The following is a 13,212-nucleotide window of genomic DNA, read 5'->3' as shown; positions in this document are numbered from 1 at the left end:
CCGTCTCTCTCGCACTCTCGGGCCGGCCCGCTGGGGTGCGAGAGAGAGAGAGAGAGAGAGACAGCGACGAAAAGCGGTGTGACTCGTGGTGTGGGTGGCGACGCCCGGGAGGTCGCTGGCTTCGGCGCCGGCCGGGCGTTCACGTTCGTCTCTGTCGGCGTCTCCGCCTTTTGTGATCCACGAGAAGCGCTCTGCTGCTGCTACACTGCCGCAGTATGTACGCCGCAGCCCACGGCGCGCGCTGGTGCGAAACTCCCACCCGGTTTGGTGGGTAGTTGTCCGCACTCTGGTGACAGCCGCACGCACACACTCGCGGGCCCGCTGCAACACACACACACACGCCGACACGAAGTCTTGTACACAAACAGCATGACACTGGCCCATGGACCAAGTACAGCACACACACACACACACACACTCACAGCATGTCGGCGGCTATCTGGGCGCGCTATCGCATCTGGGGAGTGCTTCACGAGGCCAGCAGGGCCGGCAGTGCGGTTGGGTTTCTTTTCGTCTGGTTGCCGGCCTGCCGGGCCTGCCGGCGGTGAGGCCCCACCGACCCCGGCCCCGGGCCCCACGGTGCAGCGCTGCTGCAACTCGATTCCGATTCTGTCTCTCTCGCACTTTGAAGGGCTGTACGTATCGGGCTGGCGGTGCACAGTGCACCTGCCGCGAGCCGCGACCCCGGCAGTGTGTCAGCAGAGCGATGCCGCGCCGCGTCGCGCTGTCTCTCTCGCACCCCTGCGGAACGCCCCACGAGTGCGAGAGAGACATGGCCGGAATCGGCCGAGGCTCGCGTGGTCACTGCCGGCGTCGCGTCCGCGGCCGCCGCCTGCTGGAATGTGGCTCTTTAGTCTTTGGGTTCGGAGACGTGTTTTGCGGTACGCGCGCGATAGCCGAGCGGGCAGCGACGCGGCGATCGGGGCACCGAGTAGCGGGTTCGACTCGCGGTGGCGGCGGCGGCTTGTCCTCGTCGCGTTCCCACGCAGCGTCGCCGTGGAGGCCGTGGAGGCCGTGGCGCCAGTGAGGAATCTGGCCGCTGTTGGGTTGCGCCTCGTTTTCGAGGGGGAGGGGGTGGGGGTGGGCCGCCACAGACCCGCAGACCATCTCCACGCCGCACGCAGCGGTAATGGATTCACGGCGTGCGTCTCTGGAGAGGAAGCTGGAGACGGTGTGGAGGAGGCGGTTCTCAACCTCGTGGCGCCCCAACCCCATTCCGGACCCCGGAAAAATATTTTACGGTCGCTGTGCTTCGGTTAGTGCCAAGTCGGCGCTATTTGCCAGCCCAAGAGCATTTCTCCAGTTTTCCAGCGTACCTGCCCACCGACCTGCCGCCGGCGGCTCGGCAGTGCCAGGGCAGCGCTTGGCACGATGCGACTTCGCCTCCGTCTTCCAGGCCCTTTGCTCGGCGTGCGGACCTGATGGCATCACGCGGGGCGGGGCGGGGCGGGGCCGTTGGGGCTCAAGTCCGCTCCGGACGTGGCTGGCTGTGCGTCGCTCTGCGTCGCTCTGCGTCGCTCGGCGTGCCTGGGCATGTCGCGCCGCCCAGCTCCATTCACACACCGAGGCGGGGCGGGGCGGGGCGCATGGAGCTTCTCGGCTGTGCAAACGGGTGACGCAACGCGTGCGTGCGTGTCACGCCGTGTCACGCCGTGTCACAGTCGTGGGTCAGCATCTCTGCCGCCTCAAGACTCGCGGTGTTGGCAGCGCTTGTCCACTGTTATCTCGTCTCTGGAAACGCGTCCGAATGCACTGTTTTGAGCCGCGGGGCCGTTGAAAACGTCTAGCCGGCCCGGCCGCCGTGTTGTGGCCTGGCCCGGCCCGGCTGCCGAGATGGTCGAACTGGGCGACCGCAAGGTTTGATACTTGGGCTGATGTAGCGCTGCCGGTGGTGCTTCGACGTCTTGGACGCGGGGATAGTTTCAGTTTAACGGTGTGCTGCGGGCCTTGCGGGGAGGACCGGGGCGCTGCTGTTGGGCCCTCGTGGCATCGGGAAGGGGGAGGGGGAGGGGGAGGGAAGGGGGCTGCGAACGCCGAAGCACCTTAGCGAGGAACGAGGGGGGAATAACTCCCCTTTCTGGTGAACACATGATTGCAAGGAGGCGGGATTTCGCGGGATTTCGCGTGATTTCATGGATTTCGCAGGATTGCGTCGGATTGCAAGGATTGCGTAGATTGCGCCGGATCTCTTTAGATTGCAGGCGATTTCAATGATTGCGGTCGGATTTCATAAGATTGCGATGGATTTCACAAGATTGCAATAAGATTGCGATGGATTTCACAAGATTGCAATAAGATTGCGATGGATTTCACAAAATTGCACTATGATTGCGCTGAATGCAAGATAACTGTGTTGGAACACCCGAGAAATACCGTTTATTTACGTGGGTTGTCATTGTGTCTATTTTTTTTTACAGACAGTGGGTCTTTCAAAGTACAGGTGGCAGTGCTTTGGTTTTTGGTGATTTTGTTGCTTACTATGAAAAACTTTTATAGCCACAGACTGGACTCCCAACTCCAATTAGTTCCAAAGTTATGAGGGTTTTAGTGTCAATTTAGTCGTTTATTAAAAATTCTCCTTGCGAAGAACCAAAAAGTTTACGGAAGTGTGATTTTTTATTTTAGAGCCCAATAAACGTGCAAACAGACTAGCAAAGCCAGATTTGACTGTATATGCAAAGGGCAGCCGGAATCTTATTTTGAAAAGTGTATTTTTCTTATTTTTCTAAAATTAATTAAGGTTTGGTAAAAATAAATTTTTTGAGAAAAATTTCTGTTTAATGGTGGAAATTTGGAAATCCGGCTTTGCCACGAGATAGGCAAATCAATAAAGAACTTGTAAAACAAAAATGAAGTCTCCACAACTTTTGGTTCTTCGCAAGGAGAATTTGGGAGAAACGACCAAATTTGTTACGTAAACTTCAATAACTCAGAAACTAATGGGAGTTGGGTGCCTCAACTTTGGGTTTAAGTTCATCTTATAGTAAGCAACTAGAAACCAAAATACAAACATGATGCCACAATTATTTTGAAAAATGATATTTCACATTTTTTCACTTTACAGTATCCTTAAAATTATTGCGAGACCGCTCTGTTTCTTACGTATTTATTGTTCGATATTTTTGTGACCTAATATCCTGTCCGATCTTCCCGCGCCTGCAAGCGGAAACCGTTTTAGTGGGGCAGGGGTGGCTATTCAGTGAGGTCAGCACGGGCCAACTAATAACGAAGGAAAGGAGCGAGTGTGGAGGAATTATTGGACGATAGACCCTTTCAGTCGTCACCCAGTGAAGAACATAAGTAATCAAAAATTAGGAACCAGTTGCGCGCCACCTAGCGGCCACTGCTATGGACTTCGTCCAGACTTACGCTTGTGACCATTGAGGGTTCAGCTTTTGACAGTGCACAGTAACGGCCGCTAGGTGGCGCGCTACTGGTTCCTGTCTTTTTGATTACTTTTGTCCTTCTCCAGGCGATGACTGAAAGGGTCTATTGCAAGATTACAATGTTTTCGCTAAGATTGCGCAGGATTGCGGAAGATTTTGGAAGGATTGCGCGAGATTGCAGAGGATTTCGCGGGATTGCGGCAGATTGCGGAGGATTTCAAAGATTTCTGATGATTGCATGGATTTCGGAAGATTGCAAGGATTGCGGCCTGATTGCGACCCGGTGAACACATGATTGCGGGAGTCGCGGCCCCCTCGGCGAGGAAGAGGCGCACTCCGCGCTGGAGCCTCCAGCGTCGCCCTCTCTCTCTCGCACCCCAACGGGACGCCCCGTCGGTGCGAGAGAGACAGAGCGATGAAAGCGCTGTGCGGAACCAACCGGCAGGCCGCCGCGTGATCGGACGATCTCCATCATTAGCAAGCGTGTAGTCGTGGGGACACTGGCGTAAACGTGTGTGTGCACTGTCTGTGTGTGTGTTTGCGAGTGTCCGCTAATTCTCAGGGAAAAGGGCAAGGAGCGCGCACAGCTCTGCCAGCATCTTTGGCATAATCGACGCACGCACACACACACATCTGTTGCACGCACGTAGACGCACGCTCGCTCCCCGTACCGCGCCAAACCCATTTTTCAGACTTCCGGTTTGGCTCAGGGATGCTGCCGCGGCGGTCCGCCGACGCGGAGCGGTGCTTGGCTCGGCTGAACGCACAGTGGGCCAGAAGACCGGTGGAGGCGGACAAAATTCCCAACGCGTTTTGAGCTCCAGAGTCGCTAAATGGGACTCGAACCGAGCGTGTGACCCCACCAATGGATTCCTCGTTCGGAGAGCAATCCATTGATGGGGTCACACGTTCGGTTCGAGTCCCATTTAGCGACTCTGGAGCTCGAAACGCGTTTCGAGTTTTGTCCGCCTCCGCCGGTCTTCTGGCCCACTGTGGAACATGAACCTCGACGTTGGCCGCCATGTTTCCCCCTGGCCGGCCCAGTTCCTTCCTTGTTCCTTGTCCGATCGGCGCGGCGGCGGCCCCGGGCACCGCGATGCGCGATGCGCGATGCACTCGCCGGTCACGACTCGCCGCCCCGTCGTCGCCGTCCTTATGACCTGCATCGCCTCCATCACGAGCGTCGTCGTAGCGTGGCCGACGTGACCGCGCCGAACGGAACGGACAATGCCGCGGAGGCCATTTAAACGCTTCGCGCCGTCATATCAAAGCGTGTGTGTGTGTGGTACACGTGCCTGTGCCCCGGCTGGACTCGGTCCGCGCGCTCGGCTCGGCTCGGCTCGGCCCGGCTCGGCTGCCGCTGGGAAGCGAGGCAGGTGTGCAGGGTGCGATCCAAACCGGCTCTGGAGGAGGTCCTCCCTGGGGGAGGCAGGCAGCAGCAGGCTGGCTCTCCGGAACGTCGCTCTGTCTCTCTCGCACCCGTGAGGACGGCCCGTGAGTGCGAGAGAGAGGGAGAGAGAGAGGCGCCGTTTCGGAATCGGCGGACAGATTAGGGGTGGATAAGCGCGCCGTGTCTTTGCAGTGTAACGGCCCGGCCGGCGTCGCCGAGGAGAACGCCGAACAAAAACAAGACCCCAGAAGCGAGTTGCGAGTTGTTGTTGTTCCGCGACGTCACGTGTCGGAACGGTTTGGCCGCCGCTCAGGGTTCCAGGGCTCCAGCGTTCCAGGCAGTGGAGTGGATTGGGTTTCCGAGGATGCGGCGGCACGACGCCGGAAACGCAATACTCCTCGTGGAGCGAAGGGGCAGGACGGCGGCCTCTTCCAGTGGCGCGGCGGGGCCGCCCCGCTTGTCCAGGGCCTCCAGGGACTCCAGGGCAGCGGAGCAATGTGTCGCGAGGCCCCCGCCGCGCCGCGGCTCTTGTCAGATCCCCGCTGCTGCTTGATCACGAACAGAAGCGCTCCCTGTGGGACAATGCTCGGCCTGGTAATCGGGTTACATGTCGAACACCGCCGTGCCGTTCCACGAGTGTTCCGCGAGTGTTCCAGGCGGCCGCGGGGTGGCTGCCGTGGCTGCAGCGCTGCAGCGATGATTTTTATGAAATGCCGGCGGGGCGGGTCGTTCCCTGGGGACCCGGCCCCCCGGCCGATTCCCAAGTCCAGGTCGGCCAAGTGCGGGGCGTGGCGGCTGGCGGCGTGGCGGCCGGCGCGAGCAGAAGGCAAGCATAGGCAAATGCCGCCGGCGGTTTCATGAGCGATTTCTCATCGCCGGTCTGCGCGCCCGGCCAGAGAGGTGGCTGGCCGATTTGGCTGGCCGCGGGCGCTGCCGCTGTCTCTCTCGCACTCACGGCGCGGCCCGCGCAGGTGCGAGAGAGACAGTCGCGGATTAGCGGCGACCGCGGGGGGAAAGTGTCTCGCGGGTCATTCATATTCGAGTTGGTATTCGGGGCCATCTGATTGGGCAGCCCACTGACCTCACCCTTCCCCCCTCCCCCTCCCCTCGGCCCGCAGGTGTGCACGGTGCACCACACCGGGGCCCTCCGCTGCACACCTGCCGGTGACGTCACCGACCAGCACGGCCAGGACCACGGGGCGTAACGGGCCCGCCCAGCGGAAAGGGAAACTGTGCCAAATGTGTGTGTGTGTGTGTATCGATGCATCCATGCGTGTGTGTGTGTGACGTCGGTGTGCGTTCCCGAATGACACTTAGCTCATTTTATAGTGAGGGCCCACTCGTCGATTTCGGCTCGCCCCGCCGGGCTGGCCGTCCGTCTCAATGGCACTGCAGAAATGACTTTTATTTGGCAGTGCACCGAGGCGCTGGCGTGGCAGTGGCGTGGCCGAGGCCGCTCGCCTGCTCGTAAATTCCTCCGGTTTAGGTCCGTGTCACTTTGTCAGCCCCGGTGCGCTGTGCTGCGCTGCGCCGCGCCGCCACACTGCCGGTGCTGGACCGACCGGACGATGCAGGATGCCAGCGGACCCAGCGGACCCCGTCTTTATCTTTACGACCTGGAAGGCAGTGGCGGGGCAGGGGGAGAGAGGGGGGGGGCGACGCCAAGTGCGAATTTTGCCACTCGCGCATTGTCATTGTGTCGGGGTGTATCGGCGACTTTGCTGGTCGTGGCACCGACAGTGTGGCACCACCTCGTCTCCTCAACTCGTGATCCGCGGCATTGTTGTCGGCGAGTGCCGAGTCTGTCTCTCTCGCACTCGCGGGGCGTCGCGTAGGGGTGCGAGAGAGACAGAGCGACGGTCAGGACACTGACTGACACCTGCAGCGAGGCCTGTGTGGCCTGACTGGACCGGCCGGCCAGCCGGCGGGGTTATTGCTCGGACTTCTCTCTCTCTCGCACTCGTTGAAGTCATTAGTAGCAGGCGCGAAAAGCGGCGCGCGGAGCCTTTCCGAAAACTTGTTCGGCCGGCGACTTGACTCGTGTTTGTGTGAGTGTCACCCCTCTCAAAGGGGAAGCGACATTAAATACCGGTACTGTGTCCGAGAGGAGAATGGCTGTCTCGTACAGTACATCCCGTCTGCAAAAATAATAGCTTTGAGCCCTGTTGATTTCTTTACGAAGAAAAGAAATGCCTGTACTAGTTTTCGCTAGCTTTGTAATAATTTTTGCTCGAATATCTTTATGTTTGAATCTCTTTCGGGCTGTTTTCACGACCCTTTATAGTGTGCACTACGTGAAAGTGACGTCCAGCGATCGTTCTCCTCGCTGTCGTTTTGCAGTGCCGGCGTCGCTTTTGTCGTTTTTGAAAAGCGCGCGCCGTTTTACGACGATTTGGCTAATTGGCCGCTCGGCTTCCGTGCGCGCCACAATCAATTTCGATACCTCGATGCTCGATACCTCGACCCTCGATAGTTGGAGGCGATTGCAGAAGAAGGGCCGCCGATAAATTATCGTCGCGACGAATCGCCGCGCTGCCGCGCGCGTCGCGAATTATCCCGGGGCCGTCCCTAAAGCAGACCCGCCCCGTCTCTCCCTCCCTCTCTCTCGCACTCGCACCTGGACAGTACCCCCTCTCGTGAGAGCGAGAGAGACAGCGCGCTGCCAGGGGCGCCGCCACCGGCCGCGGCAGTAAATTATTATTTGTTGGAGTAAATTATTATTTGTTGGGGGGCGCCGCGCGTCAAAACGTTAGAGCGCTATACGGCCCGCGTGTCCCGTTGTTGTTGTTTTACCGCCGGTCGCCGGTTCGTTTTGTTTTTGTTGTTTCCTCCGGAGGGAGAATGGAGAATGTGTCGCTGCTGCCGAACGTCGAACGCTAACGACGACGCGCGGCCCGGGGGCGTGGTTTTTAACGCGACGCGCCCTCGGCACCACCGGGCACGCCCGGCCGCGGGGCCCGCGGGTCAAGGCCCCGTGCCCAGCTGGCCCCGCGACCGTAACTCCGCGGCCCGGCACTGGAGGGCCCCGCCTGGCCCGGTCGGCCCGGCCGCGCGCGTTAGAGTCGCACCTCTTTATGGCCGGGATGCCATTAGCGGCGGCGCTGCGGCGGCGCGTTGAACCGGAGGAAGAGAAGAAGAAATAAATTAAAAGGCGGAGAAAGAAGGAAATTGGGTGGCTCTCGGCGCGTCGGGACTCGAACCCGCGCCCGGGCTGCGTGCGTCGCGCCGGTGCCGTCGCTATAGGCATTCTGCATTCTTCCAGTGCGAGTGCTGGCGGACGGCACCCGACACCGCCCCGTCCGCTGGGCGTGGCGCGGCGCGCGGCCTAGCAGTGGCGCGGCAGCGCGGCATTGTGCCTGCGCTAGGCCCTGCAAGCACTGCAAGCACTGCAAGCAGTCCGCAAGGTGATCCGGTCGTGGTGTCCGCGGGGGAGGCGGCGCGACATGGCGGGGCGGGGCGGGGCGGGGCGCAGTGTGGATTGCGCGGGAACATTTCGCGAGAGGTTGCGGGGGGAGGGGGAGGGGGCAGGGAGGGTCGACCGCGGCTGGTGCCATGGCGGTGCCACCGCCGCCGGCCGCTGCCAGCCGACCTGGGTGGTAGCGATTTCTAGAAACGTAAAGAAACGAGAAAAGCTTAATGAGTGTACATGAAGCCCCCATGCCGTGTGCTGCCGCGCCGTGTGTGCTACTGTGGGGCTGGCTGGCTGGCTGGCTGGCTGGCCGGCTGGCGACTTGTCGGCGAGCGCGGTGGGGCCGCCGGGGTAGAAAAGGATAGAAAAGGAATGTCGCAGTCCGACTTACTTCGGCCGGGGAATTACTGTGAGCAGTGCAGTGCCACGCAGCGCCGCGCAGTGCGTCGAGTGTGGGAAAAATTATGGTTGAAATGGAAAAGCTTGGGTCGATACGTAGTGCGCGCCTCCTGCAGGCTGATTCCGCCTCTCTCGCACTCCTAGGGCGTTTCGAAAGGGTGCGAGAGAGACAGAGCGACTAGACTCTACTGTAGACTTGTGTCTTTCCACCCAGCCGTACACGGAGGGACACTTTGTTGAATTCGAAGAGTGTGGCGGTTTTGCTCATCTTTCCCGTTTTGTTGCAGGATTCGTGTCATGCTCGCCCAACCCATGTAGAAATGGAGGCGCTTGCGTCACGACGGCGCGCGAGGAGCTGCAGTGCAAGTGAGTACCACATTTCGATTATTCCCCCAGATGGCGTATCGAGAGTCGTTGCTCGAACCGCGCGGCGCGAGGCTTTTCACAGCGGGGGACACCTCTGTGAAACCACACTCCGCAACGGCCGCGTCGGTTCGAAAACGGTCCTCTTTCTTCCGTCTGTTTTGTTTTTGGGTTGGTTTGTTGAGAGTGCGAAGAAGGGCGCGCTTGAACGGCGTGCTTGCGTGGACGGCGCGCTTGAAGGCGTCGGCGGCGCGTCGATTTCGATAAATCGAGTTGCTGCGCGGCTGCGCGGTCGCGGACGGCAGCATGGTGGCGCCAAGCGCGCCAAGCGCGGCCAGGCGCAGGTATGGGCATGCGGGGCTGGCAGGCCGGCCGGTCCACCACCGCGACGACCACGCCGTCCTCATTAACATTCAGGCGGTGCGTCGCGGTGCGCGGTGCGCGCTTGGGGCCGCTCCAAAAACCTTCCGCAATGCTCGGCGCTGCACTGCGAACTGCGAGTATACGTAGTAATAATGTCTGGACTGCGCCGCGCCCACTGAGAAACGGGTGCGGATTGTGGAATCGACGACGTGGAGGTCGATTTGATTTAAGTATAGTGATCTGGCGGCTGGAACCTCGGCGGGTATCACTTTCTGGGTGTCTTTGCTGCGCGCTGCGCGTGGCCATGCCCGCCCTGCGCCTCCACGGCGTGCGAACGGCGCGCGCGCCGCCCCGGCAGTGCCCCGGCCGGCCGCTCCACCGCTCGATGTGAGAACGGGCGAAGAAAGTGCGAGCGCGAAGCGGGAACCGACAGCCTTTTGACTGAATAATCGCTAATTGTCGACGGGGAAGGCCGGAAGGGAGGGGGAGGCTTTCGTTCTCCCACATGGCGGCGCGGCGGGGCGTACCTGTTGAACCTCGGCGAGGTAAGGCTGCGAGGCGGCGGCGCCCAGAGCCTTGTAATTGGCGAGCTAGTTAGCGCGGGGCGGGGCCCTGGCGGGGCCCTGGCGGGGCCGTGGAGCCTGCAGGCCGGCAGGGCGATGCTGCGCAGTGCCGCGTCGCGGTGTCTCTCTCTCTCTCGCACTCGTGGGGCGGCCCGCAGGGGTGGGAGAGAGACAGCTTTGTTTGGCCCCGAGGACGGCGGCCTAGCCTGTCAGCCGCCGGTGTCGTAGACATTCGAAATGGGACGGTTCCGCGTCGGGCTTTGTTGTTTTTTTGTGATTTTCCCGCGTTTCGGGTTAAAATTGACGCGACGGGGTCGCCGGGTCATCGCCGCCGAAAGCGGCCGGCTCGGCGGCGCAGCGACCGCGGCGTGGCGGGGGCGGCGGTCTGGCGTGGCTGGAGGGAGGGAGGGTTGCCGCCGCCCCACCCCTCGCCCTGCCTTCCCACGGGAGGGTGGTGCGCTGCTCGGCCTGCTCGACGTCGCCGCCACCCCCTCCACCACTTGTTGGTGCGCGGCCCGCACGGCCTCACACGTGTGCAGCGCGCAGTGTGCACCCTCCCAGTGGAGGAGTCCCAGACCTACGACGCTCCCCCCACCCCCACTCCAGGTTGCGCAGGGATGCAGGGACGACGGCGTCGGCAGCAGCCCTCGGTGTGGCGACGGCGCGTCGTCGGGGGCACGTCGGAGCGAAACAAAAAGTAAAAACCCAAGGGGTTCGGCGAGGGCGGGGGCGGAGAGGGGGGAGGGGGTGCAGGCGCTCCGTGGGAACGTGGGCAAGAAGTGTGGCCAGCCGCCGTGACCGAAGCGAGGCATTGCAGCGGGAGGGGGGGGGGGCTCGCCACGGGCCCAGACACACGCGCAACGCGCGACCCCTCCCCCTTCTCTCTCTCTCTCTCTGTTCATGTTTTCCACTTTTTATTCCGGCTTCCCCATTAGGCCGTCCTCCAGTCCGTTCCAGGCCACTTCCAGGCCTCTTCCAGGCCTTCCAGGCTTTCCAGTGGAGGAAGCGACCGCCGCCTCGCCGCGCCTCGCGGCCAATCCGGACCCAGTTCCGGCCGGGCTTCTGGATTTTGTTGTCCTTGTTGTTGTTGCTGCCCGTCCTGGAACTACAAATTAATTCCTCTTTCGCGTTCGACTGACAGGGCGGGGTTTTTTTCGTCGTCACACATTTTATAGGGGAACCTCGAACCTCTCCATCATACCAGTGTGAGGCAGTAGCCCGGCCGCGTTCGCGCGGACGCGGACGTCACTCAGCTGGCCACCGGCGCTCGCCTGTCTGTCTGTCTGTCCGTCTGTCTGTCGGTCCGTCCGTCTGTCCGGCCGCCCTCCCGAAGAATTTGACGGACCATCTCTAATTACCCCCCTCTAAGAAAATGGGTCTACGGGGGCTGTATAGTGGACAGGCTCTATGGTGGCCTGCCCCGGACGGCCCCGCCTTTCCCACCGGCCGGCCCGCCGCATCCATTGGGCGAACGGACGGACGGACAGACAGACAGGAGGCATGAATGTATGAGAGGATGACGTGAAAGGGACGGACGCGGTGACAGGGGAAGGGGAGGGGGACACTTGAGAGTGGTCGTGCATGCGGCTTCTGCTGTGCTTCTGCCGGGCCGGTGGACGGGGACGACGCCACACACTCCGTCCAGCCGCTCGGCCCGGCTCGGCCGCTTCCGTCGGCCCGATTCATTATTTGTTGTCGTAGCGTAATTAAAACTCGGGCAACTTGTCGACGCGAGGGGCCGAGAGGCCTGAGAAACGGGACGGGGCCGGCCGGCCGGCCAGGTTGGGGTTGCTGCTGTGCGGCTGTGCCTGGCTTTGCCTCGTTCGGACGCTGCTCGCTGCTTTTGAGCGCAGCCCGGACGACACGCGTTTGTGGGTGGATCTGTTTTGGAGTCGATGTGTTTGGCCCTGCTGTCCTTGTTGCTCTTGGCGGTGTCCCGCGGACTGTGAAAAATCGTGTTTTGGGCCGACTTTAAGCATCTACTGCGTCTGATCCGAGGCGGTATGTCGTCCTCCCTCAACGGGCAATTGGTCTTTGAACCTTCCTTTAGCAGGCCTTTGTTACGGAGTGCGATTATCTGCCTTAGTTTGGGAGCAGTATTGCCGCAAAGTTGATCAAAACACGATTTTTCAGACATTTGTGACCGTTTTGATCAACTTTGCGGCAATACTGCTTTCAAACTAAGGCAGATAATCGCTTTCCGTAACAAAGGCATGCAAAAGAAAGGTCCAAAGACCAATTGCCCGTTGAGGGAGGACGAGATACCGCATCGGATCAGACGCAGTAGATGCTTAAAGTCAGCCCAAAACACGATTTTTCAAAGACATTTGTGACCGTTTAGATCAACTTTGCGGCAGTACTGCTCCCAAACTACGGCAGATAATCGCTTTCCGTAACAAAGGCATGCAAAAGGAAGGTCCAAAGACCAATTGCCCGTTGAGGGAGGACGAGATACCGCCTCGGATCAGACGCAGTGGATTCTCAAAGTCGGCCCAAAACACGATTTTTCACAGACATTTGTGACTGTTTTGATCAACTTTGCGGCATTTAAGCAGTCACTGCGTCTGATTCAAGGCGGTATTTCGTCCTCACTATTGCAGCCCACTGTGCGTTGCGTGCCGCTCGCGCTGATTCCCCGCTTTTATTCCCGCTTTCAAGTCCTTCCTCCTCGTCCCGCTCCTCCCAGACCCCTGCGGGCTACTGCCGAGCCGTCGTCGCTCCGTCTCTCTCGCACTCGCGGCGCGTCCCGTAGGGCCCGTAGGGGTGCGAGAGAGACGGAGCGATGAGCGGGTCGGGCCGTGATTCGTGTAGCCCGGCCGGCCCGAGGCTCGGCGGGCTCGGCAGGCTCAGACAGCGCGCGGCGGACGGACGGGACGCGACGCGACGCGTGGGTGTGTGGGTGTGCGAGCGAGACGGAGCGAGAGCAGGTGCTGGCGGGGCCGTGTCGTTCCGGCCCGATAAGCACACGGGTGACCCCGCCCCGCCCCGCCCGCCCCGCCCCGCCCCGCCCCGCCCCGCCTTACCTCGGTGCACCTGGAGCGCGCTCGTCGCACGCTGGTCACACGCTCGGCGGGGCGGGCCACTTCGGCGGGCCACTGCGGCGGGCGCGCCGCGCGATGCGTCAGACGGACTCGCCGGCGAAGCCGCTCGGGACGTCATACGGACCCCCTTGTGCCTACAGTGTGGGCACGCGGCACGCGCGGTGGGTAATTCGCAGAATTTAGCGGGTGACATCGAGCTATCCGCGGTACTCGTGCCCCACACTGTCTCCCTCGCCGTCGCGTCGTCCGGGAAGGACTGCAGGGCAGTCGTTGCTACATTCACGGTGTAAGGATGCTC

At 61.1% G+C, this 13,212-nt stretch overlaps 1 protein-coding gene across 1 annotated transcript in view; it reads left to right on the top strand.

The window, feature by feature from the left end:
• The window catches only part of LOC117639964 (neurogenic locus Notch protein), a 77,851-nt gene that overhangs the window by 10,384 nt on the left and 54,255 nt on the right, over nt 1–13,212 (top strand). The window contains exon 2 of the mRNA XM_034376076.1: nt 8,872–8,950. Coding sequence (XP_034231967.1) covers nt 8,872–8,950 — 79 coding nt within the window. The remainder of the gene's footprint in view (nt 1–8,871; nt 8,951–13,212) is intronic.

This window comes from Thrips palmi, unplaced genomic scaffold (genome assembly GCF_012932325.1).
Source record: "Thrips palmi isolate BJ-2018 unplaced genomic scaffold, TpBJ-2018v1 HiC_scaffold_12, whole genome shotgun sequence".
NCBI lineage: Eukaryota > Metazoa > Arthropoda > Insecta > Thysanoptera > Thripidae > Thrips > Thrips palmi.
Note: the sequence above shows the minus strand (reverse complement) of the source record. Positions and strands in the feature narration are given on the sequence as shown.